The sequence below is a fragment of the Caretta caretta genome, chromosome 5 (genome assembly GCF_965140235.1).
Source record: "Caretta caretta isolate rCarCar2 chromosome 5, rCarCar1.hap1, whole genome shotgun sequence".
In the NCBI taxonomy this organism is placed as follows: Eukaryota; Metazoa; Chordata; order Testudines; family Cheloniidae; genus Caretta; species Caretta caretta.
In genome coordinates, this window is record NC_134210.1 from 100,862,753 (window position 1) to 100,886,461 (window position 23,709).

Sequence of the window (23,709 nt, forward strand, 5' to 3'; positions counted from 1 at the left end):
TACAAGTGAACTGCTTGGGGCAAAGTTAAGTGATTAATGACCTAACAATTATGACTTTGACACTAGACAATTGCTTCCAAGGTGCTCATAATTGATTGGTTCTACAGCTGTTGGGGGTGTGGTAGGGATAATTTGTTCCATTGAGACTGTGTCCTCGATTTTGCTGTGGGAAGATATAGTTTTACTGCTTGATAATTACTATTAAAAAGGTAGATGCTGATCCTGCTCTGAGCTTCAGATGGATGCAGGGACCTGCTTGAGTGCATCAGCTGCTTTCCCCAAGCAGAAGGTTCTAGCTAGTGATCAACATTAGCATGAACAAGCTGTGTAAACAAAACAAAAAACATTGATTCCAGATATACAAATTAAACAGTTTATTTCTCTTCCTTCAAGCAAGAATAAACTGATTCAACTCTTTCTTCTTCTAATCAAGCTTAATTAGAACTTACAGTGTACAGCTTTTAGTTTTTCCCAAGGAAAGTGATTTAATAGTTACCCTAAGTAAAGCGTTAACAGCAGGAATATTTCATCTCACTTAAAGGACAACTTGTATCTTGCTGCAATACAGGAAGCTGCTATAAATAGCCTTAATGCTACAAACAATGAGCCTGATCCAAAGCCCATTAAAGCCAATGGAAAAAGACTCCCAGTGGCTGTAGAGGGCTTTGGATCACGATCTGTATCCTTCTACAATACAGAAATGGGGCTAAATTCTGTTCTCAGTTACCAGCATAAATGCAATAGAATTTGCCAAACTATTAGTCGTCAGCAATTTTACAAATTTAGTGCCTTTTTCCACTCATCTGCAAACAACAGACCGACTCATGGATTTGTACATTATTCAGAATGACAAATATTTGATGCCAGTGTATTTCAGCTCGTGGGTTGCTCATGAACTGTTCACTGTGCTTTGAGTATTTGCTGTTCCTAATTCACTATTTGTGTTGTGTGACTGAGGTCACCAAAAGCCCAGGATAGTATTTCAGTTCCCTGACTAAATGACTGACACCCAAGCCCACAAAGAGTTTTCAAGATGGCAGCACAAAACACTTTCACCAAGGCTACTTGTGAAAGTATATACTGTTCTGCAGTATTTGCACAGCTGTAGTATGGAGTAAATCCATAGGGCCGTATCACTGCAGGTATACATTGACATAGCTCAGCTGAACTCAATTGAGGAGCTATTCCATTGACTTCAATGGTTTTATACAGACATGAGATTAGAATTTGGCCCATATGCCCCAATAAGACAAAAATGAATGAATTCATGCATAACCATGCCTACCTCAAAAGTCAAGGTACAGTCATTCAACTTTATCCACTGTATAACATGTGATTTAGTAACAAGAATGAATCAATTCCAAGAACTGAAAAACTACAACAGTGCGCCAAAACAATGATCCGGGAATATACTAATTGCACCTGGATATCCTTGTTTTAAAGCCAGCTGGGAACCAGAACAACAAAGAGAAAAGTTTTATAGAATTAACTTTGTCAAAGAGTCTCCGGGGCAGGTTCCAAAAGCGTGAAAAAATGTATTTGTGATAGTCTCATCAACCTGCTTGTCAGAGATGATTTTCCAGCCCTGTTGGTTTGTCGCACCTAGGAACTCAGATAAGCAACAAGACTAAATCAGAGCACAGTTTCCCGTACAACTCCAATGAGACTATGGGGCCGTTCGTGCTCTAGTCTCTGGGTTCTCCTGTCTGCTACCTGGTTTTCTGATGTAGTGAAAGTACTCAGATCTCCACAGCTCTCCAGGTGCAGCAGCCCTGGGTGTCTTCTAAACGGGAGTTTATGTGTCCTTGATGTCGATGGCTGAGCTGGAGTCATAACCTTCAAAGAAATGGAAAAAAGTTAAACTTCATTTCATTTGGCTTCTCAGTTGTTGCTTTTTAAAATATATTCTACTGAAGTCACCCCTGGCCCAACTTCCTGGGGGTAGGAAGCTGCAGCTTTCGCTAATATTTCTCGGATAACCACATGTACTTTTCAAGTACATAAAAGGTTGTTACAAGGAGGACGGAGGAAAATTGTTCTTCTTAACCTCTGAGGATAGGACAAGAAGCAATGGGCTTAAATTGAAGCAAGAGCGGTTTAGGTTGGACATTATGAAAAACTTCCTAACTGTCAGAGTGGTTAAGCACTGGAATAAATTGCCTCGGGAGGTTGTGGAATCTCCATCATTGGGGATATTTAAGACCAGGCTGGACAAACACCTGTCAGGGATAGTCTAGATCGGGTCGGCAACCTTTCAGAAGTGGTGTGCCGATTCTTCATTTATTCACTCTAATTTAAGGTTTTGCATGCCAGTAATACGTTTTAATGTTTTTAGAAGGTCTCTCTCTATGAGTCTATATTATGTACCTAAACTATTGTTGTATATAAAGTAAACAATGTTTTAAAAACGTTTAAGAAGCTTCATTTAAAATTAAATTAAAATGCAGATCTTATCAGTTTAGTGTAGTGGTTCTTAACCTGGGGTGCACGCATCCCCTGGGGGTCTGAGATGCCCTTTCTGGGGGTGCGAGACATGCAAGATTTTTTTAGAAGGTAAATCATCGAAAACACAAATTAAGCACAGGCACCTAAGTACAACTACTTTGTTTCATCAACCCTATGTATTTCTTAACATTATACATTTTTTAACGATTACTGTAATACACAAAGTTTTTGAGTTTAAGTTTTTAAGCTAATTGTAGTGTAATTTTTGATAAGGGGTGAGAGAACATATTTTGAGAACTCCAGACCGTCAGTGGGCTGAGTGGGGCTGGGTGGAGTGTATTAAATTGCTCCCCATAGGAATGTGTTACTTACGGTGTACTACTTATGGCTGCCCGTCCTGATGCTCTGAGCGGCAGGGTAAGGGGACGGGGAACGGGGTGGTTGGATAGGCGTGGCAGTCCCAGGGGGCCTGTCAGGGGTCGGGGAAGTCGGGACAGGAAGCAGGGGGGCTTGGATGGGGGGCTCGGGTCCCAGGAGGGGGCAGTCAGGAGACAAGGAGTGGAGGGAGGGGCAGGGGGTTGGATGGGTGGAGGGTTCTGAGGGGGGCAGGGGATGAGGAGCAGGAGGGGGTTGGATGGGTCAGGGGTTATGAGGGGGGCAGTCAGGGGGTGGGAAGTGGGCCGGCTGTTTGGGAGGCACAGCCTTCCCTACCCCGGTGTAGTGTATTAAATTTCTCCCCGTAGGAATGTGCTACTTACAGCGTACTACTTACGACTGCCCGTCCTGGTGCTCTGCAAGTAGCACATTCCTACGGGGAGAAATTTAATACGCTACATTGGCGGACAGAACCGCAGACTGGCAGTGGGCTCCGTCCGCCGGCTCCTGCCAGCCGGGGTCCTGGCCGCTGGCACTGCTCAGCCCACTGCTGGCCTGGGGTTCCATTCAGCCAGGCCGGTAGCAGGCTGAGCCGGGGCGGGGGCCGGGACCCCGGCTGGCAGCAGTGTGCCAGTAAAAATCGGCACACATGCCGCAGGTTGCCGACCCCTGGTCTAGATAATACTTTTTCCTGCCTCGAGTGCAGGGGACTCGACTAGGTGACTTCTCGAAGTCCATTCCAGTTCTGATTCTATGCCAGACTTGCTCACAGTTCATTAATGTATATCATGATATGGCAGGTACTACATTGAAAAGTGTACATAGGCCCAATCACTGATGGGGCGTGGGCCATCTGGGGTGGGAACATCTTCCTCCCCACTTCCCACAGCATGTGTGCAGGATTAGTTCATTTTTACTCCTGGTCTCCCCCCAACATTTTTTTCTAAACATAGGTGTCCTTCTGATATTAGCTCACCCAAAGTGCAAGATAATGATCAGTAATGGTCCAAAAGTGATTATTTCCCATTTTTCCCTATTTCTAGCCTTCCCTTCTTACAAAAGCTATCACTCTATACCAGCTATCCTTCAGACCAGCTCTGAGAAGGCTGCTCTGGTCTGAAAGACCCATTTTTATGTAAAGACCAAAGCTGCAAGAAACCTTTGTAAAGAAAACTGCCTAGTTTCACAATTTTGGTTACTTCCGCAGAGTTTCTCAAACCTTTCCTTGAACTTGGACAAGGTTATGGCTCTGGGTGAAACCATCAGCCATGTATCAGCTTCAACATGAAGCTAGGGAAATCTCACACGGTTCCTTTGATCCTAAAACACAAAGCGAAATGCTGGGGGCAAGAATCCAGGCAAACTAAAGAGTTGCATAAACCCTGTGTGAACTATAACCATAGTTGGTTAGTCTCTAAGGTGCCACAAGTACTCCTTTTCTTATAACCATTGACTTTTCCACCATTTTAATAAAGAATCACTTGTGCGGTAGATCCACCTGCCTGAACATTCTGTGTCTCCAGGGTACCCAAGACATTTCATGAGAGTGTCTCTGGCCTATATGTGGATTATATCAAATTATAAGAAAAATTTCTGAGTGCTCTTCCTGTTACTATAAGGATGTGTTCAGCATTGTCTGCTTTTCCTCTAGGTTACTTTGTATTTGGTTCAAGATTCCCTGAATAAATAACAGAGAGAGGTCGCTTCTGGTAGGGTTTTTATATCATGTATTTCTTGAGTAATCCTCTACCTGACTGCTAGAAGTTACAACACACAGCTTCTTCCCTGAGAATAAAGGATAGAGGAAAAGAAAGATAGTCTTGAGGCAGAAGCCAGGGAGTCAGGAGATTGTTTTATGCCTTTCTTGGCCCTAGACATTTTGTTATGACTCCATTGTGCCTTGTCAGCATGTCTTTTGAAACTAAAGTGTGCTGATTGTTGATATTGGACTAGTACAGATTCATGTGCACAATTTCAGGGGGGGAGGGGAGGAGGAGGACGATGATTTGATAGCTACCCCATTATGTTTCTCACAGGCTCTGTTTCACAGACCTGCAGCATCCCTCTTCTCTCAGTGGCTGGGGGGAGTTAGCCTTCTATGCGGTGGATCAGTGAGTCTGAACTATATGCTCAGCAACAGTCTTTGTTGTTTCCTGGCAGCCTTGGAACTCAGAAAGGAGTGCAACATATACCTGCCCTGTAAGGGCTGTAACTGGTAGGGCGGAACCAGGCCAAACCACCTTGGGGAGTTCACCAGAGGGGCAGACAAGTACCCTATATTATCTAAAACTGGGACAGCAGGGCAGTGACTGCTTTGGAAAGTAAGGGGGTTTGCTTACAAGTCTCCCTCTCTAGGAGGCTGTTTTGGTCCTGTGATAGAGGCTGAGGAGTAGAGTCCAAACCCTCCTTAAAACTCTCCTTTTCTGTGATAGTTATAAAAAAAACAAACAAACTTGACAGTGGTAAAGTTGTTGGTGTGCAGAACACACTGCTTACCATACTGCCCAATATTGGCTCATTGTTTCCTTGTACTCCCCTATCTGTTGGTATCCACCTGTTGGCTCTTGCCTTACACTTAGATTGTAAGCTCTTCGGGGCAGGGACTGTCTTTTTGTTCTGCATTTGTACGGCACCTAGCACAGTGGGGTCCTGGGCCATGACTCAGACTTGTAGGGGCTATGGTAATACAGATAAATACTAATAATTTTGGAAAGCTGCTGACAGTTCCAGCCCTGGTTGAGGACTTGGGGAAATAAGGATGAGTCTGGGCCTCTTTTTAGAATGCAGACTTATTTTTGCATAATGGGATTTGCAGCCGAGTTGTAAAATACAAATAAACTCAATGTGATCAAGACTGAATTAGCCCATTGGCTTTAAAAATGGCACTGGAGTTTTAAGAAGGTGTAGCAGAAAGCTCGCACTAGAAACAACTGATTATAGAGAAACCAAGAGGCTTAGCTATTTTACAGTAACTTGTAAAACTTGAAGGTAACAGATATTTTAGTTATATTCTTAGATGGTGGCAGTAATTAACATTTTTATGTCTTCACTAAATTCAATTAGCTCTGGACACATACCACAATGGGGTTTTTTTTGTTTGTTTTTTGCGATGGGGTAATAAATTATAATTTCAATTTATTCTGTTTTATAATCTTCTACAACCTTTCTTCTGTGTGAAGTATAATATTCTCATGTCACTTTGTAGTCCATGTTTCTGCCACAAGGGGATTTTGCCCTGTTTTTGCGGGTGGGGAGGAGGCTAATATTCATCTGCCTCTTAATTTTATGTATGCATGGTGTTCACACTATTTTGAAAAATGTTTTCTTGTTCCACTTCCCCTTCCCTGAATCTTGGTTAGCTCTGTGTTTTGCAAAAGTATTTTAGATACATCACTGCTTGGCTTCTCATTCTTTCCCAGAACCAACCTGACATACCAGCAAACCCTGCTAGAGGTCAAACGCTGACTCTTGCTGCTATCCAGAGTGCAGCTGTAAACCGTACCAGTGGTTTGTTTGTATGCTAGAGAAGCCAATTAACAAAGTGAGGAAATATTTAGGTCTCCGGTTCATCGCAACAATAATAATAAGCTACCTGCTCCAGGAAGCTGGCGCTGGTGATGGCTTCCTCCATGTGTTCTTCGTCCGACTTTAAAACAGATTTGATATTTTCCACCAGTTCGTGTATGTCAGGGGTCATGCTGCAGGAGGACTGCTCTAGGAACCTTGCCACAAGCAGCTTAGTGTCTATGTATGACTTGTAGTCTACCAAAGACCGGGGTCTTGCTCTCAAAGCTCTTGCTCTCAAACCCTTTCTCAAAATGACAGTGGCCAGTTTTGGTTTTAATTCAGTCTGAGTTGCAGCTTCACAGCTTAGTACCGGACCTGAAGGCAAAAACAAAAACAAAATAAAGCCCCTTTACTTTATCTGAGCAGTTGAAAAAACGTCAAAATGAGATGTCAGCACTGACAGCAATTCAACACTGATACATTGCACAAATAAATGTGACATCGTGGTAACCAGTGCAATTTAATTATTGCCATGCTAGCACCGGTGGTAATAAGCATCAATTCCCCCCTCCACCCCAGATAAATATTGGTGCTTTGTGTCAAATTTACGCCAGTAGAGAGTGCACATTAGAGAGAACCTCTATACCGGGGGTTCTCAAACTGGGAGTCAGGAACCCTCACGGGGTTGTGAGGTTATTACGGGGGGGGTCACAAGCTATCAGCCTCCACCCCAAACCCCGCTTTGCCTCCAGCATTTATAATGGTGTTAAGTATATAAAAAAGTGTTTTTAATTTAGAAGGGGGGTGTTGCACTCAGAAGCTTGCTATGTGAAAGGGGTCACCAGTACAAAAGTTTAAGAACCACTGTTCTACACCAAAGGTCCTTCATGGGGTCTAAGTACTGTTCAGGGCCTGTATGCTCCCTTCTAAACTACAGTGATTTTCACAATTTGTGAATAGTAGTTCCCCTTTCTGACATAAGTACCACTGATTTTTTCCCCACTCCCACTGTATTCTGAGGCATATTGTGTAAATAAAAATTGCTACTACTGTGTTTCGGTTATGAGAAAAGCACCCACAGGTTAATAAGGCAACTCTGTAATGCAAGCATTATGCCAGGGATGATGATAATTCCAGGAGGAACTCCGGTACCTCTCATCAAGGGAGCTCAAACTACATGGAAGTGACTTCCCTAGTTAGTTTGGTAGCTGACTTCCATCTCTGCAGCAACTGAGTATTTCACTTTCAGGTGGTTCAAGGCCACATTGTATAGAAACAATTACAAACTGGGCTCTTGATGGCGTGTTTTTAAGTGCTTAAAAGCGGCTTTTATGTGCAGCACAGAGCATCCCCTGCTTCTACCATATCTAATCTGCCAGTAATAGATGACTGTTTCATGCCATTTAACCACTGCTTCAGGAGCACTGTGAAAGAAGGGGAGGAGGAAAAAAGACGGAATGGAAAAAATGCATGCAGGAGAAGAACATGAACCTGGGGGGGAAGATGATCAGATGAGAATATGCTGAATGCTATATAGACTGGTAAGTATGACACAGTGACAGGTTCCTTCACTGCTAAAGACAGACAGAAATTGCACTTATTTTATTATCCTAAGCAAGCAGCCATTATTAAAACCCACACATCATTTATTTTGTGAGAATTTAATATGCATCAGCAGCTCCTGGTAGAATTCCAACAATTCAGAATTCCCGACTGAAAGTTGGGAGGCTGTAGTTAGTGGGGATCAGGGCCGGTGTAACCACTAGGTGAACTAGGCGCCGCTGCGGTAGGAGACACAAGGGGCCGGGCTTGGCTGGGGCCCCGCACCTGCTGGCCGAAAGCAGCAGGAAGTGGGTGCCGCTCGGGGGGAGCCGGGCCGCCTGAGCCCAGGGCGGCAGCAGCCTCCGCAGCAGCAGGGGCAAGTGGGGAGTGTAGCCCACCATGGGGCAGGAGAGGCTGCGCTGCTGCTGTGCCCGGCCCCTTGTGTCTCCTCCGCGGCGGCGCCCCCCGCCCGCGTCCTCCCAGGTGGCCGTGGTGGCAGCGGCCAGGGAGCCTGAGAGGAGGAGTGGCCCCCGGGCAAGCAGGGGAGACTCTGAGGTGCAGAGGCTGCTGGCCCTGGTGTGGCCCGAGCGCTGGAGACTGACAGGTACCTGCCTCTGCCCCTGCCCCATCCCAGCACCGCCTGCCCCCCAGCCCAGTGAGTGTTACCTACCCCACCAGCCTCCGTGCCCTGCCCCATACAGTCAGCCACCCCAAGCTCACTGTGACACCAGCACCCCTTGGCAAAAGGCCCCCTGATCTTCACAAACAGCTGTCACCACAGGCCTGACAAATTCACTGCACCCCACATGTGTCTTACAGGGCACTTACCCACAAAGAGGAACGTGGAAGGTATCTACACAAGGCTGGTAACTTGTCAAGAGTGAGAATCTTTGTGAAATGTGTGCATAGGTAATATTGAAGGAATAATGTATTTACCTTAAAAGTCTGCTTTATAGACTTGGAGTAGAAATTAATCACCAGGGGATAATGGCCATTTGGAGCAAGGGGGATTTGTCACCCTGCCTAACCTGGCTGGTGATGCAATGGAAGGCTCAGTTGTTTAGCTTTACACAACAGTAAGACTTTGAATGGGACACCATCAGAGGCAATTGAAACGCCTTAAAGGTAAAAAAGAAACATGACAACAGCTGTTACCCGTTCTGACAGGCTGTTTAAGTTTACTAGTTTTTGGAGGTTGTCGAGGGGAGGGGGAGGGGGGGCGCAAGGTGGAAGTTTTGCCTAGGGTGCAAAATATCCTTGCATGGGCCCTGGTGGGTTTTTTTAGAACTGCAGAGGGGAATGAGCTGTAGCCAGCATATCCCAGAGCACCCAGTCATGTAGCAGATGTCCATGGAAACATGTCTCCTTAGATTTGGGCAGGGCTGGATTTACACCTTACACACCCCTAGACACAGCATCTTCAGCGCCCCCCCCCCCCCCCCCCGCCTACAGCTGACCTTCATATTTTCTGTAAAAAATGAAACTTTTAACCCATTTGTAACATTTAGGAACCCCTAGAGCTCTGCCGCCCCTAGGCACGTGCCTACTGCTCCTAAGCGGAAATCCAGACGTGGGTCTTGGACCAGTGAGAATGTAGATGCTGTTAATGAAAGGGTTCTGAGATTACAAAGTGGGGAAGAGTAAGTGGGCAGGAGATGGTGGCTCAGAAATTGCTGACATCCCTGTGAAACAAAGTGCGCAAGACAGAACATGCTCATTAGATGCAAATATCACTTAAGTGAAAAATAAATACACTGAAAGGGGAAAACCACCCAGTATTTTTCCTCCTTTTTTACTAGTAGCTATAACTACCAAAAAAAAAAAACAAAAAACAACCCAACCAACCAGATGTAGAAGCTAAAAGTGCTAATACATGTCTTTGGAAAGGTGTGTACATGTTTGCTTTTAACTCAGACACTTGTTTTCTTGGGGGTCTCCCCAAAGCCTCTATATGATACATTCAACATCTGCCAGATTGCTATATCAAATTCAAGGCACTGGCATCGTCTGACACACACAGACTTAAGAAATTGAGTGCAATGTATGATAGTGTTGATATAGAAAATTGATCACCTCTAGGTGGCAAGCCGTGTAGCACAGGATCACTTTTTGATCTCTTCCTCAGAGGGTTGAAGGCTCTCTTGCATGCCTGCTTTTGTTCTGCAGGCACTGAGCTCAGATTTGAAGTTGAAAGGCTCTCTCTACTGGAAGAATCAGGAATATCCCCACTGACTGCAGGTAAAGATGAAGGAAAACAACACAGAATAAACCAATTATGCAATATCTTCCAGCCAATAACAGATTAAACTTGCACTTAAGGGTCACATTCGTGATTGCCATTGAGCTCAATGGAAGTTGCAAGGCTTGAAAGAAAAAAAAATTCCGAAGCCTGTGCACCTCTAAAAAAATCTTCCTCACAGGCCTTGTCAAAAAAATGACCTACTTCTTACAACCAGTCAAACTCACCAATAGGCACAGCTGAACTGCTGCCAAATTGTTTAACTGAAAGTTTAGACCAGAACAAACGGTTCAGCACCCCAGGAACATACCAAGATTCACACCTTCTTAGAGAGAGAAATAAAATACTTAGCTGAAGTCCTGTATTTCGGTGGCTATACCTGAGTATGATAGCACTTGATGTGGTATTGTGGAAAACCAGAGAACCTAATACTTGTGTTTACAGGTTTGTATTTCTAAGCCAGCCATTTGCACACCAGTTTGCTATATTTTAAGATCCAGTTTCATATTCTCCTTAGTTAAGATACAGAGAGCCTAGGAAAATATTTCTGTTCATTCATTTTCTTTCCCTCTAATCAAACAGCAGGCCCCCTGCTCCATGGACTCATATGCCACTATAATACAGACCATATGATGGTGACAGCAAGTGGTGCAATATATTATGTTGCAGAGAATTTGAAAGAGGATGCAGCTGGATATTTTTCCTGGATGTTCATTTTGTAACCATCTCTGTCAGCAATTGGTACCTTGCAAGGAAACAACATATTCTTGTCTGTGTGGGGGACGAGAGTAAATCTCTTTTTTAGAACCTGAGAAACGGTGGTTCATCACTTTGTCTTGCTAATAGAGAAGCCACAGAGATTGAAATCACTGAAAAAGCATATCCCAGGAGTTTGTTTTTATTTGTTGACTGGAGCATCTGGTCTGGTACTTGATCGCAGCCTAGGAAATCCAGATAACAAGAGGAAGCAATGAGGTGAAGCACACAAAAGCAGTTATCAACCTGGAAAGTTGGAGTGGGGGACAGCTCAAAAGCAAGAGCCAACACAATAACAAACTATAACAGAAAAGGAATCAGGAAATCGTGTAGGATCAAAGATCCAAGCCCCTCCCTGGTGTAACTGAACTGAAGCCAGTGGAGTTACAATAACCTTTGAGTATTACAGTACACTAATGATCCTGCAATTTACAAGAGCGTTACTGCAGTGAAATGTGTTTTAAATAAAAGCAGAGATTAATTTGGTCTAGTGACTCTCTGATGTCTAGTTATCTGTAATCTTAGTTTCAACCTTTTAAATTCCCAAGGTAAAAAGATTACAGGAGCTAGAAGGGGGGATGACAGCAGAAGTATACTTGCTTCTAGGATTATATAGTGATGAAGGGTAACTGCCACATGTCATCAGCTGTCAGTAAAGGGCTTGAGCCTGCTCTCGCTGCTATCAATTGGAAAACTCCCATTTATTTCAGGAGGAGGAGTCTCAGGCCCTATGGGCCAAATACTCACTAGCTGGCCTACAGATCTCTACTGCACCATCTGGTGATGCTTCACTGCTGCCTTCCTCAGAGGCTCTGCTAGGGGTGGGTAACTATTTCCACCAGGGACTCCATAGCTGAAAGGGGAAGGGAGAAATCAATCTTGCTGGTGACTACTGCCAAAGGAATGCACTGAATTAGTGCATGCCCCAGCTGCCTTTACCAGGCCCTCTTCTCTGCCAGTACCACCCACTTTTCTGACTGCTGGGTTTATTCTGGAAGCCGCTACAGTAAGCCAGGTGTAAATGCAGCATTATGTCTATTTGTTCTCCTCCGACAACTGAGAGATCCCACAAAATCATTCCACTCAGATTCTTTCGTGAAACTAGCAAACCTCCTCATTCTATTACATCTTCCTCCGTCTGCACAACAATAAAGAGAAGAAACTTTACCCTAAAAGCACAGGCTCCTGCCAGTGGAATTGACACCTTTCTTTACCAAGACAGGCAGGCACAGATCCTGGTATTTATGCAGAGTTATGGGAGTTATGTGCCTAAATACCTTTGATCTGTGGCTCAGTTTCCTGTAGTATCAGAACTTAAAGACATTCTGAGGTTTAAATGGCTGAGACTCTTTACTAATCACAGAACCGTGCATATTAGAACATGTCCATGTGACTACAGATGTAGTGGGTCTTACAAAGTGGATTTGAAATATTATCAAGAAATTGATTACAGCTTCTTTTCTGGAGACATTGCAGGCAACACACAGAATGATCTTTCATGTTATGTATACCAATTGCCTATACTTAAGGCTATGATTTTGTCATGAGTATTTTTAGTAAAAGTCATGGCTGGGTCATGGGCAATAAACAAAAAACAAACCAAAATAAAAATCACGGAAGCCGTGACCTGTCCCTGACTTTTACTAAAAATATCCTTGACAAAATGGGGAGGGAGGAGGGTCCAGCATCCTGTGCCCCCCCCTGCAGTAGCTGGGAGTGGCAGGGACCCCATTGCCCCGTGGCTGGGAGGGGTCCTCTGCCACCCTGCAGGGCTGGGAGCTGCCAGAGGGAGGGGAGTCCCCCACCACCTGTGGTGGCAGGGGAGCTGCAGGGCCCCCCCCCCACCCTGGCCACTGAGCAGCTCCAGGGTCCCCCTGCTGCAGCTGCTGGCAGCTGGGAGCTTCATTGGGAGGGAGGGGGAAGAGCTGCTTGCATCTGCGGGGTGGGGGAGCCCTGCCAGCTGCGGGGGCTGGGGACATGCGGGGTGGAGGAAGGCCACGGCCACTGAGAAGCTCTGGGATCCCCTCTGTTGCCGCCATCGGCTGTTCACGGCTGCTGAGCAGCTGCAGAGGGACCCCCTGCCAGTGGCAGCGGCTGCTGGGGAGCTGCAAAGGTGGGGGGGGGCACTGCGGCTACTGAGCAGTTCTGGGGTCCCTCTGCTGCCACTGGCTGGGAGCTGCAGGGGGTGGCTGCAGGGGGCTGGCTGGCTGCTGCGACGGCTGAGCTGCCGCAGGGGGGGACCCCGGCCAGCCATGGCAGCTGGGCAGCTCAGGGGTCGACAGCGGCCGGTCAGTTGTGAAGGGTCCTGCCACTCGCAGATGCTGGGCTGCTGCAGGGTCCCCCACTGCTGGCAGAGGCTGGTCAGCTGTGGGGCCCTCCAGAGTCACAAAGTCGCTAAACGTCACGGATTCCACAATGTCTGTGACATAATCTTGGCCTTACCTATACTATAGCCTTCTTGTGCTCTGTTTTCAGAGCTTGGTTGCTCATAATGCAATGAAATACCAAGATCCTCACTCAGTTTGTACTCAGGCAACATGCCATTGGGAAGCAATAGTAGTTTGCCTATGTAAGTACCTCAGGATTTAGCCTCATACATTCACTACCAGTCTTTTGTATTTCTCTCTGTTCATCTCACTGCTACACAGCATGTCTTAGAAGAGCTTAAGTGCTTGTTTTCAGGGGTTCCAGACTGACTGGTACATTTATGTCTAGATAATACTAAGTCCTGCCTTGAGTGCAGGGGACTGGACTAGAAGACCTCTTGAGGTCCCTTCCAGTCCTCTGATTCTGTGATGATGAGGAAATCTGAGAAAAATAATCACACAGAAGTACAGATTTAAGGGAATCAACCTTTTTTTTTTTTTTGGTCACCACTTGCTCACAATGAACTTTTATTACAATATTCATGATTCCAACTAAGAGCTATTAATGCTTGGTTTATTTCCTCGCACCCCCACTCCCCAACACATAAACAGTTAACTTTCATATTTGCAGTGTGTGTGTGGCTTCAACTTTGACCTAGATTCCCCCCCTCCAAACAATATCCTACTTTTTCCTCAGTCACACTTCTTAAAAATAATAAAGATGCCTTTTGCTTTGCTTCCCATTCATCCTACCAGTGACTTTTAAGACCACTATGGTGTGAATATTTAAACAAGGAGACAAAACTACAGTTTAGACTGATCTTATAGTCAATTATGGTCTTATTATTCCCTTCAGTACCTGTTTATGACAGGAGGAACACTAAAATATAAATCTCTGAATGAAACAAAAAGCAGCTAGTTGGCAGTACTTTTTCATCTGATTTAACCTCTTTATGACAGATGGGTGGGTAGCACCTATTGGACTAAGTTTTATACTGCTTCAGCACCATGGTATCTCAGCAACTCTTGTCGGGATGTTATGTGTCTGCTCCCCATAATACGTGGTAGATGTTTTGGAGTTATTTTTTTTAATGAAATATTTTTTAAACTTGCCATCAGTCATTCTCACGTCCAATGCTTTAACACAGGTCTCCTCTATGCAACACAATGGATCTGTGTTTCAAATGGGTTCCTTGGTATTATTGTGACTAATGTAGATGGGTCCACAGACTGCTTGAATGTGCAACCATCTTCTGCACAAAATATAATCTGCATTATAATGGTGGGTTAAAGAGACAAAGCAACGTAGAGGTTGACACCATAAAGCTGAGCTGCATTGGAAAAATTTTCCCACTGCTGAATGGATGTCAGCAAGGGTGTAGATGAACTGGTACTGAATGTGGTTTAACTGCAAGTTAGACCAAGAGAAACCACATCCAGAGTTGGTTTAGTAAAACGAGGTTAAAACCTACTTAGACCAACTCTCAACCACGGTTTTCTAAAACAGTGTTGAATAGAGCTTGTCCTGGCCTACACTGGTGGTCCAGCCATGTTCAGCACCAGTGCAGCTGCACCCCTTGCTAATGCTTATTGTCAGCAATGGGTCATTTTTCCAGTGCAGACCAAGCCAGAGAGGAAGTTCCAGTTTAGAGACACTGCACTGTAATGAGCCACAATGGGCTATACATACCACAGCAGTATCCGGACACCACCCATGCCATGGCACAGACAGGGGAACACCGAAGCTAGATATTTATAAAAAAGAAAAATGCTTTTCCACCACATTGTTTTCTAATTCAATTGCTAATCCTGGCTCACCCTCTAGTGTGTGGATAACAGGTAACTTGCCTGCATTTTAAAGAATATTAATTATTATGTGCCATTCTTTATCTGTAGGCTTGTAAATCTGTGCCCATCCTCAAACCAATAAGCACATAGCAAGATATTGCTGTGGCTGTGTTCAATTAGTTTTGGTGTGAAACTCTGGGCTAGATAGTTTAGATTACTTAAAACGGTTCTACCAGTCTAAGGTCATCCTCAGTTACCTTGAGAGACTTGTGTATCGTTTGGTTCTGGTGGGCCAACGACAGCTTCTGCCATATCTGGAATTTGGAATGCACCTCCCTGGCATACAAAATTAGCAATGGTAAAAAATTTTAATCTCTTTCCTTTGAAAAGTTCCCTTTGCACTTTACAAACATTTACCACGTAGAGACAGCAGCATCTACCACAGTAAAATCACTATAGCTTAACAGTGCACAGCAATGCTTTATAAAAATAACCACGTACTGTATGTACGTATTTCTCTGCAACAACCAGACTGATACATTTTTACAAATGACATCCATTGTCCAGTTCAGACAATATTATTATACAGCTATTTTAGGACCAGATTATACCTTGCAGAGCTTCCTTGAAACATTTTCATGTGGGAAGAATTTAGGCCAGCAGTGAGGCTGTGGGGTGAGGACTCCCAGTCCCATGGATCTCCAGGGAAAAAACTACCTGTTCCCACTGAGGAGCTGTCCCACCATGCTGTCCTTTAGGCCCCTTCCCTCTTGGTATACTGCCATGCTTGTGCATACAATTCCTTAGCGGGAAGGTTGCTGGTGTGGAACCTGAGTTACTACTGTTTCAAGCAGTGGCAACCATTGGTATCCCCTAATTAGCGAGAGGGAATATTGTGGAGAGAAGCTCCTCCCCACTCCACCCCGCAAAAACCCCCTGGTGCTTCAACACTGTGGTAGGGTCTCCAAAGGCTCTGGAGGAAGTGGGATCACGCAGCAGAGCTCAAACTCCCATCTCCACGTCTGCCCCTCTCCAGCCATGACTTCACTGTTTCTGCGGAACTCTGCATGTACAAGCAGAGGGCCAGTAGGTCTGTTTGCTGATCACTATTTGCACGAGTAGTGGTACAAGTGTCAGGAACAATCACATTCAATTACTAGTGCTCAACACTCCAAGATCAGTTTAATTCACTCCTCCACAAGGCAAATCCTTTCCTTAGCCTGGTGGTCGCATTACAGAAGACTGCCCCGAATGGCTGCAGAGTTATATTTACCTAAAAAGGAGCTACAAGAAGAGGTGGACTTTGTTTCATTATAAGATGAGGAGGAGGGCTGTGAGCACCATACCCTGCTTTACATGAAAACAGCTGCTGTCACTATCAAACATGCTAACAGCAATGAGGAGAAATATGTGAAAGGCTAATGGATTCATGTTTAGGAATGATCCATTTCAAAGCTGTATCCAGTTTTACTTGGTCTTAAAAAATGCCCCCCACAAATGCTTAAGAATCCAAATGAGGAAAATGCCTCTGCTGGATTTCCCACTATCTGCAAAAGTGAGTCCGGTAGACTTTATCTACTGATGTTTGCAGTGATACAGGATTGTGTAACCCAGAAGTACTATCCTGCCATTCTCAAATAGAGAACTACTAGATGTACAAATTCAGTTCTTCTAGCTCTCAGTTCACTCTTATCTCTGTAGTAAAGAAAGGTTGCTAGAATCCCATGGACTGTACCTGCTCACGATTGATCTGGCTCACCACAGCTTCATATGGAGGCGGGGGATCCAAAGGACAGAACACTTCAACTCCTTTAATTCTAGCTCCATAAATATGTGGCAATGGAATAACATCCGATCCAAGCATCCTAGGAAAAATAATTTTGTATTATTCTCCTCCTCCAGGCAGCTTTCTACCTGCAAAAAGATACGATTAGCTAGAGAATTTCATTGATTCTGCTGTGCAGGCTCACAGTAAGAGTTCATGAACGCAGAGACCAGCAAAAGCTTTTTCCAGAATGCCATGGGAAACAAACGTCTTGGATTCATCTCTCCAGAATCTTCAAAAGGACTTTGAAAGAAGAAGAGTCTGCCCCAAGAGAATCCCTCTCAGTTTAATACTGAATCCAGCTCATGCAGATATGAGAGTTTTGGATATAAACATTCAAAAATAATCCTCTCAGGTTGGGCATCCAAAAATGGGGGCAGCCAAAATTAGATATCTGTGATCTGAATTTAATTCTAACTGAAGTCAGTGGGAGTTCAGCAACTCTTAGAGGTGCTCATGACCACATGCCTTAGATTATCTAAATACAGGCACACAGAAACTGGCACCAAGCTTAGAGTCTACTTTTGAAAAGTTAGTCCCTGACACTTTAGTCAGTGAATAGACGCAGATATGATTGATGAATCCTATTAGCTCACTGTTGAGTCTTTGATGAAAGGAGATCCCAGTAACCCAACATTACAACAGAAATCTCTATCTGCCCTTCCCTCCTACATTTCCCTTAGAGATATCTAATCCAGGATAAGGGAGTGGAGCTCTGTTTTCTATGTCTGCTGAGTCTGTGGTTGTAAATGTTACTTTTGATTGCATGCTATTATCCTGCCATATTTAACATCTGAATAAACAAACATTAGTGACTGACATCTCAAGGGCTGTTTCCTCACAAAGCACTAAGGACTGACTTTGAGAGTCACTGCGTTTTGAAATCTCCACTAAAACCCTCACTTTCACTGACCTCCAACTGCTGTTCACATTTTCTATTTCCATATTGTGGGAACATAATTTTATATCACATACAATAGCTTACCAAAAAAAAAAAAAAAAAAAAGGAATTCAACAAGCATCCCCTATATGGTGTGTGGACAATAGAGTTTGTGCCTAAAACAAAACCGGAGCCCTCCAGATCCAGTCCAAACTTTGTGGCTTGAGCTGCTCTAGCTGACTATGGCAGAGATATATCTGTATGTTTGACACATTTCACCCTGAATGTTGGGAGCGTGTTGGGGTGGAGGGGGAGGCAGCAGTGGGTTGTGGGACAGGTGGGGGACGAGAAATGCCTGTGAAAGTGTTATTGAGGAAATCCAGATGAATTGGAGCAGGAATGGAAATGCCTAAAAAGAGTTGCAGAGGGGAAAAGAGGAACATAGTCAGCTGCTTGCAACATGGGAGGAGAAAGAAACTTAGGAATCAGTTGGTGAAGTTTCATGGTCAAGGACATAGAGTGGGAAGCAGGGAAAGAAAAGCAAGGTGGCCCCTTTGCCAAACCTTTAAAAAACTAAAAAAGTTTGGGATCAGTTCACTTTGGGGAAAAGCATGAAGTTCAAGCTGGTTCTCATTTTAACCAAACTACTACAGCCATCCCTAAAAATAATTAGTTGTCATTATGCTAAACAATGGAAGGGAACATTAAGAGGCTAATTTTACATGATCACTGTGCAATTCTCAGGTATTCCATATGTACACTGAATCTGGTGTTTTAATATCACCCATGATAATGGAACATGTGTCCCCTGTATATTTACTTCATGTAAGGAAAGGCCTTACTGAACCTTTCAGTTTTCTTCTGAAACTAATCTAATCTTATCTAGCGAAGGTGCTCCTATAACGTTTGCTAATATAGAGTCTTGGATTCAACATTATGTTAAATTTTACTTGGGGACATAGGATTAAAAAAGCATTTAAAAAAAAAAAAAGGAGTTCCTCTGTTTAATACTTAAGCAGTTCCCATGAGTGCTGGGGGGCAGGTTCTCTTTGTTTGTTCTTTAGTTTGTTCATGATTTTTTATTTCCATGCTCTATTTTTATGGTGGTAAGAGGAATTTGTGTAGTAGTGACTCATGGAATTTGTATCAGTTTAAGTGAGGAACTAGGATCACTATTCATCCAACCTTCTATTCTAGGCAACATTTCCCTGTCCATCAAGAGAGATTCCTTCTATTCTCCTTTACCAACATCTGCATCACAGTACAAATGCCTGTCGTCACAGGGCTTGTCCCAAGATTTTAGTGAGCTGGAGAAGCCATCAGACTATCTCAGTGAGAGCATCAAGGGTGGAAGACATTTACAGATTAAGATGTTCATTTGCAGTAAAATCTTACACTAAAACTCACAAGGCAGTGGTTTCTGAGTACGGACTACATGAGGGTAGAAGAATAATAGTGTACTGGCCCCAGCACTTTTTTTTGTATGGTTATTAGGGCCGGTACACTGCTCCCAGGCAAAGACATAGTTCTGTATTGGTTGTGGCTTTAGAGCAAAAAGGTTTGCAACCTTTGTCATCTCCTTCCTCGAAAACTGAGGTTCTCAGCCAGGTACTCAAAGGTCTTCCAGGGGGTACTCAACTCATCTAGATCAGTGTTTCTCAACCTGGAGGTTGCAACCCCCAGTGGGGAATCATGGGCTAGGTTTGGGGGGGGGGGGTTGCAAGTGCAGTGCTGGCAGTAGGGGGTGACAAGTAGAGCAACTGCTCAGGGCCCCATGCCACAGGGGGCCATGCAAAGCTACATTACATGCAGGCAAAGGCATTTCATTTGAACAGAATGTGTCCTCAGTCCTTCCTATTGGAGCTGTTCCACTATATTTAACTATGAAATGGGGCAGCACAAATGTCAGGATCCCACCTAAGTCCCTTAGTGCTGAGACAGAAGAGTTGAGACCGGGTCTACTTGGTCCATATTACAGGCAAACAGCACTGTGACTGTAAGGGGGATGAGAACGAGCATGACTCAGGCAAACAAGCCTAAGACCAAAGAGGGGCTGTTCAGTTCAGATACCACAGACACACTGGTAAGTCCCTGAGAACAGGCATGCTTTGTAAATGCCACAAGCACTGAGATCAGGGTGGGGAATGCAGAATAGACACCATCAGTTCATGCCAGAGCCTAACACCAAAACCAGGGTGGGGAATTGAGAACAAGCAGTCTCAATTCATGCCCTAGACACAGAGCCCTGAGATTGAGGGTTGGGGTGTCCAAATAGGTTTGTGAGAGGCATTCTGGAGCTCCCCTTACATCCTGTGCTCCTGGGGGGAGAGGGGCAGAGTGAGAAGAGCTCTAAACAAGCTCTAGCAAATAATGATGGAGTGATTGGGTGCTGCCAGACCATTCTGTGCTTCCATTCTCTTTTCTGTATGCCTTCTCCACATCTTCAAATGCTTCACTGAATATTTGAGCTTTCTCTAAGATGTGTCTCAGCTCATCTTCTGGGAGAACATCATTGTTCATGCAGTGGCCAAGTGCCATCCATTTCAAGCAATAGGTCAGTGGTTCTCAACAAGGGATAATCAGAGGTCTTCCAGGGGGTACTCAATTTATCTAGATCAGTGTTGCTCAACCTGAGGATTGCAGCTCTCAGAAGGGTCCTGAGACAGGTTTGGAGGGGGTCATAAGTGCAGGGTCATCATTAGGGAGTGGCAAGCAGGGCAACTGCCCAAGGCCCCACGCCACAGGGGGCCACACAAAGCTAAGTGACATGCTTTAGCCCCAGGTGGCAAGGCTTGGACATCAGACAAGGCTCACAAGTGAAAAACAGGCTCAAGTATCACACTGAAATGTAAGTACAATATTTATATTCCAATCAATGTATTTTATAATTCTATGGTAAAAATGAGAAAGTCAGCAATTTTTCAGTAATAGTGTGCTGTGACTTTTGTATTTTTATGTCTGATTTTGTAAGCAAGTAATTTTTAAGTGAGGTAAAACTTGGGGTATGCAAGACAAATCAGGCTCCTGAAAGGGATATAGTAGTCTGGAAAGGTTGAGAACCACTGCTCTAAAAAGCCAGGGACTGTCATCTCTCTAGTGACCTTTAACTCACGCTGGCTGCATGTTCAAGATCTGCAAAACCAAACCTGAGGGTGGCGTTGCCAAACTCTCAGTTGAACCATGTCACTGGGACATTGACTTCCCAGAATCTCTTTAGATTTGATGATGGTAGCAAGTCTAGTGACCATGAAAATAACATCAGTCACCAGGACGTGGACTGAGGTTTGAAAATGCATGATGGGTTTTTAATATCAGAGGGTTTTTTTTTAAATAACTAGATCTTCATTGTGGGGAATCCCTCCAACCCCCAAATAAAATTTAAAGCCAAATCAATGGAGTTAATGGCCCCCTGAGCAAGAACTCCGTCCAGCCCCTAAGTGCGCACCCAGAAAATATCATCTGGGTGTTTACTTTCTACCATATTCTTCCTGTGGAAGGTCCCATCTAATCTAGAACAGTTACTGCTATTATGCTAATCTTGAAAAATTACTTAATTACTATGTCTGCTTCCTTGTAAAACAACAAGATTACAGGTAGAAGTAAAACATACCGCATCTCTAATGCTAGTTTGTTGTCTGTGTCTGGCATTAAATAAGAAATTTAAAAGGTTTCAGGGAGAGCACATCGCATGGATGTACAAACAAACAAAAATCCACTGGCTTCAACAACAATGGATTTGGCTCTGCAATTTGAAGGGTGGAGGAGGATGTGTGCTCATTCGAAATGCGTCCTTGGCATGCATTTTGGTCTCTGCAATGTTTCCTTTATATGAGAGTATCTCTGTTTTGGAAGTTCCCCAAATGTGCTTCACTGATGGCATTTCCATCGCCTGGAGGTAGCTCCCGACCTATTCACTTCTGAACAAGGCTGATCTGGTTTTGGAAGCTGAACCCACTGTAGTTCCGGGATAGAAAAGCAGGTCACTGAACCTACTTGGCATTCAATACGCAAGCAGGGGGAGGGACGGGGTAATGGAGGAGAAAAGGTCAGGTCAAATCTAAATCACACATTGCTGGACACTGTGGATCTGATCTAGGGAGAGTCATGTTTCCCAGTCTCCCAAGAGAGGAAATTAAATCTGTCTGTTGCTTTCTACTTCTGAGCTCACTACACCATCAAAAATACACCATAACTGAAAACAGCCCTCATAACACCACAGAATCACCCTTTTCATCAGCAAGCCATGTAATTACATTTCCATTCTCTGCTAGCCTGAAGCCCATCTCTAGAAAAGATTAATAGCAATAAGAATATTTTATTTACCTAATGAAAATCCTTACTGTAGAATGACAAAAAATAAAACCTCACTATTCTGGGACTGAAGGATCTGAAGCTCTGCCTGGAAATGTTCAACTGAATACTGGTGCCAGAAACTGCTATTTTAGGGCCTGCCCTAATTTCTTCTCAGAATTAATTAACCTAGTTTGCTTTTGCAGAAGACACAAGAGTTAATATACACCCAGTTGTGAAAAGTACATGGGATCATCCCGTAGGATCTTTAATAGCTGCAAGGGTCACGGCCTTGGTTATATTTATCATCTCACAGACAACATCTCCAGCAGTACGCTGTCCTTTAGTGCCATACTGTGACCTACCTTAAACTGCTGCAATTTGGACAGGAATTTTTTCCATATTCTAAATCTGTGACTATTACAAATATTCACAGGTGGGGTTGGTTTTTTGAAACACCTAGGATATCTATTATTTGTATTACAGTAATGGCTACAGGCCTCAAACAACATTGTACCCCATTGTAGCAGGTGCTGTATGTACAGAGAGAGACAGCTCTTGCCCTGAAAAGCTTACTATCTAAGACAACAAACGGTGGGAGAATAGAAGTATTACTGTCCCCATTTTACAGAAAGGGAACTGAGGCACAGCGAGATTATGGCCCCAATCCTATAATAAGAAGCATAAACTGACCTCTGGGGTGGAAACCTGAAACCTACAAACAAAACTGAAACTTGCTGGATTTACTACATGATTTTTAACACACTTTTTTGAAAGAGACAATTTATATTCTTATGGATCTGAAGCGAACATACTAAAGAACACCTTCCTATTTTCTCTTTCCGACATTTACCCATGGGAAAACTCCCTGGTAAAAGCCACACAGCTACTCCTTTTATCCTCCTTAAGACTCACCTTTGCTGTAATGCCTTCTAAACCCTGCCTAATGAACATGGATAGGCAGGTGATGAGGTACGACTGTTCCTCTCCCCCTTCCTTCCTTCTCCTACTCCCTGGTACTAACTCCTCCATGTCTGCCATTTCCCCTCACCCTACCTCTACCCTCAATAAATAGTTAAACCAACAAGAAAGCGCAACAACAAAAGATGTATCTAACAAGGTTGTTCCAGTTCTACATCATTTTCTTTTGACTGTATGTTAGATCTGTGTTCCCTTAGTCTGTTTGGGTCTTTTATATTATAAACCCTCCAGGGCAGAGACTGTCTCTTTATCTAAGTTTGGCAGCCCTGGAAACTGAAATCCTCTCTTTGAGCTTGGGAAAGGTGCTGTGCAGGCAATAAAATGCAAAGCCCTCCACTGAACTGAGATGACTAATCTCTATCTCTATGGCCTACAGCAGGCCTCAGGCCATGCTCTTCTCTCAGATCCTCAGAATTGTCCATTTGGTGCCTGGCACTTCTTGGGAAAGGGGCTATATTGGTACCTTTGCAACTCTCTGATCCTCACGCTGCCAGGCTCTGGTCCACTCAATGTAGGGTGAGTCTTCATAGCAGAGTTAAGCTAGGCTCTTACTCAGGGTTTGCTGCTAACCCCCTCCTGTCCACACAAAAAGCCCTTTCTCCCAAGTTTGGTGGTGCTTTTATTCTGGGCTAGCTGGCTCATCTGAAGCTATAGGCTAAAGCCCAAATGCTGCTTTTGCTGGGGCTGGTAACCTGTGCACTATGCAGGGAGGATG

General features: G+C 44.2%; 1 protein-coding gene across 1 annotated transcript in view; it reads right to left on the reverse strand.

Moving 5' to 3' along the window:
• Positions 1 to 359: 359 nt before the first annotated feature.
• The window catches only part of ENTREP1 (endosomal transmembrane epsin interactor 1), a 44,681-nt gene continuing 21,331 nt past the window's right edge, over positions 360 to 23,709 (reverse strand). Inside the window, exons 7-11 of the mRNA XM_048851729.2 lie at positions 16,754 to 16,883; positions 15,276 to 15,354; positions 9,943 to 10,101; positions 6,413 to 6,702; positions 360 to 1,836 (exon numbers count right to left, since the gene is read on the reverse strand). Of these exons, the coding sequence (XP_048707686.2) occupies positions 1,633 to 1,836; positions 6,413 to 6,702; positions 9,943 to 10,101; positions 15,276 to 15,354; positions 16,754 to 16,883 (862 nt within the window). The 3' untranslated portion in view covers positions 360 to 1,632. The remainder of the gene's footprint in view (positions 1,837 to 6,412; positions 6,703 to 9,942; positions 10,102 to 15,275; positions 15,355 to 16,753; positions 16,884 to 23,709) is intronic.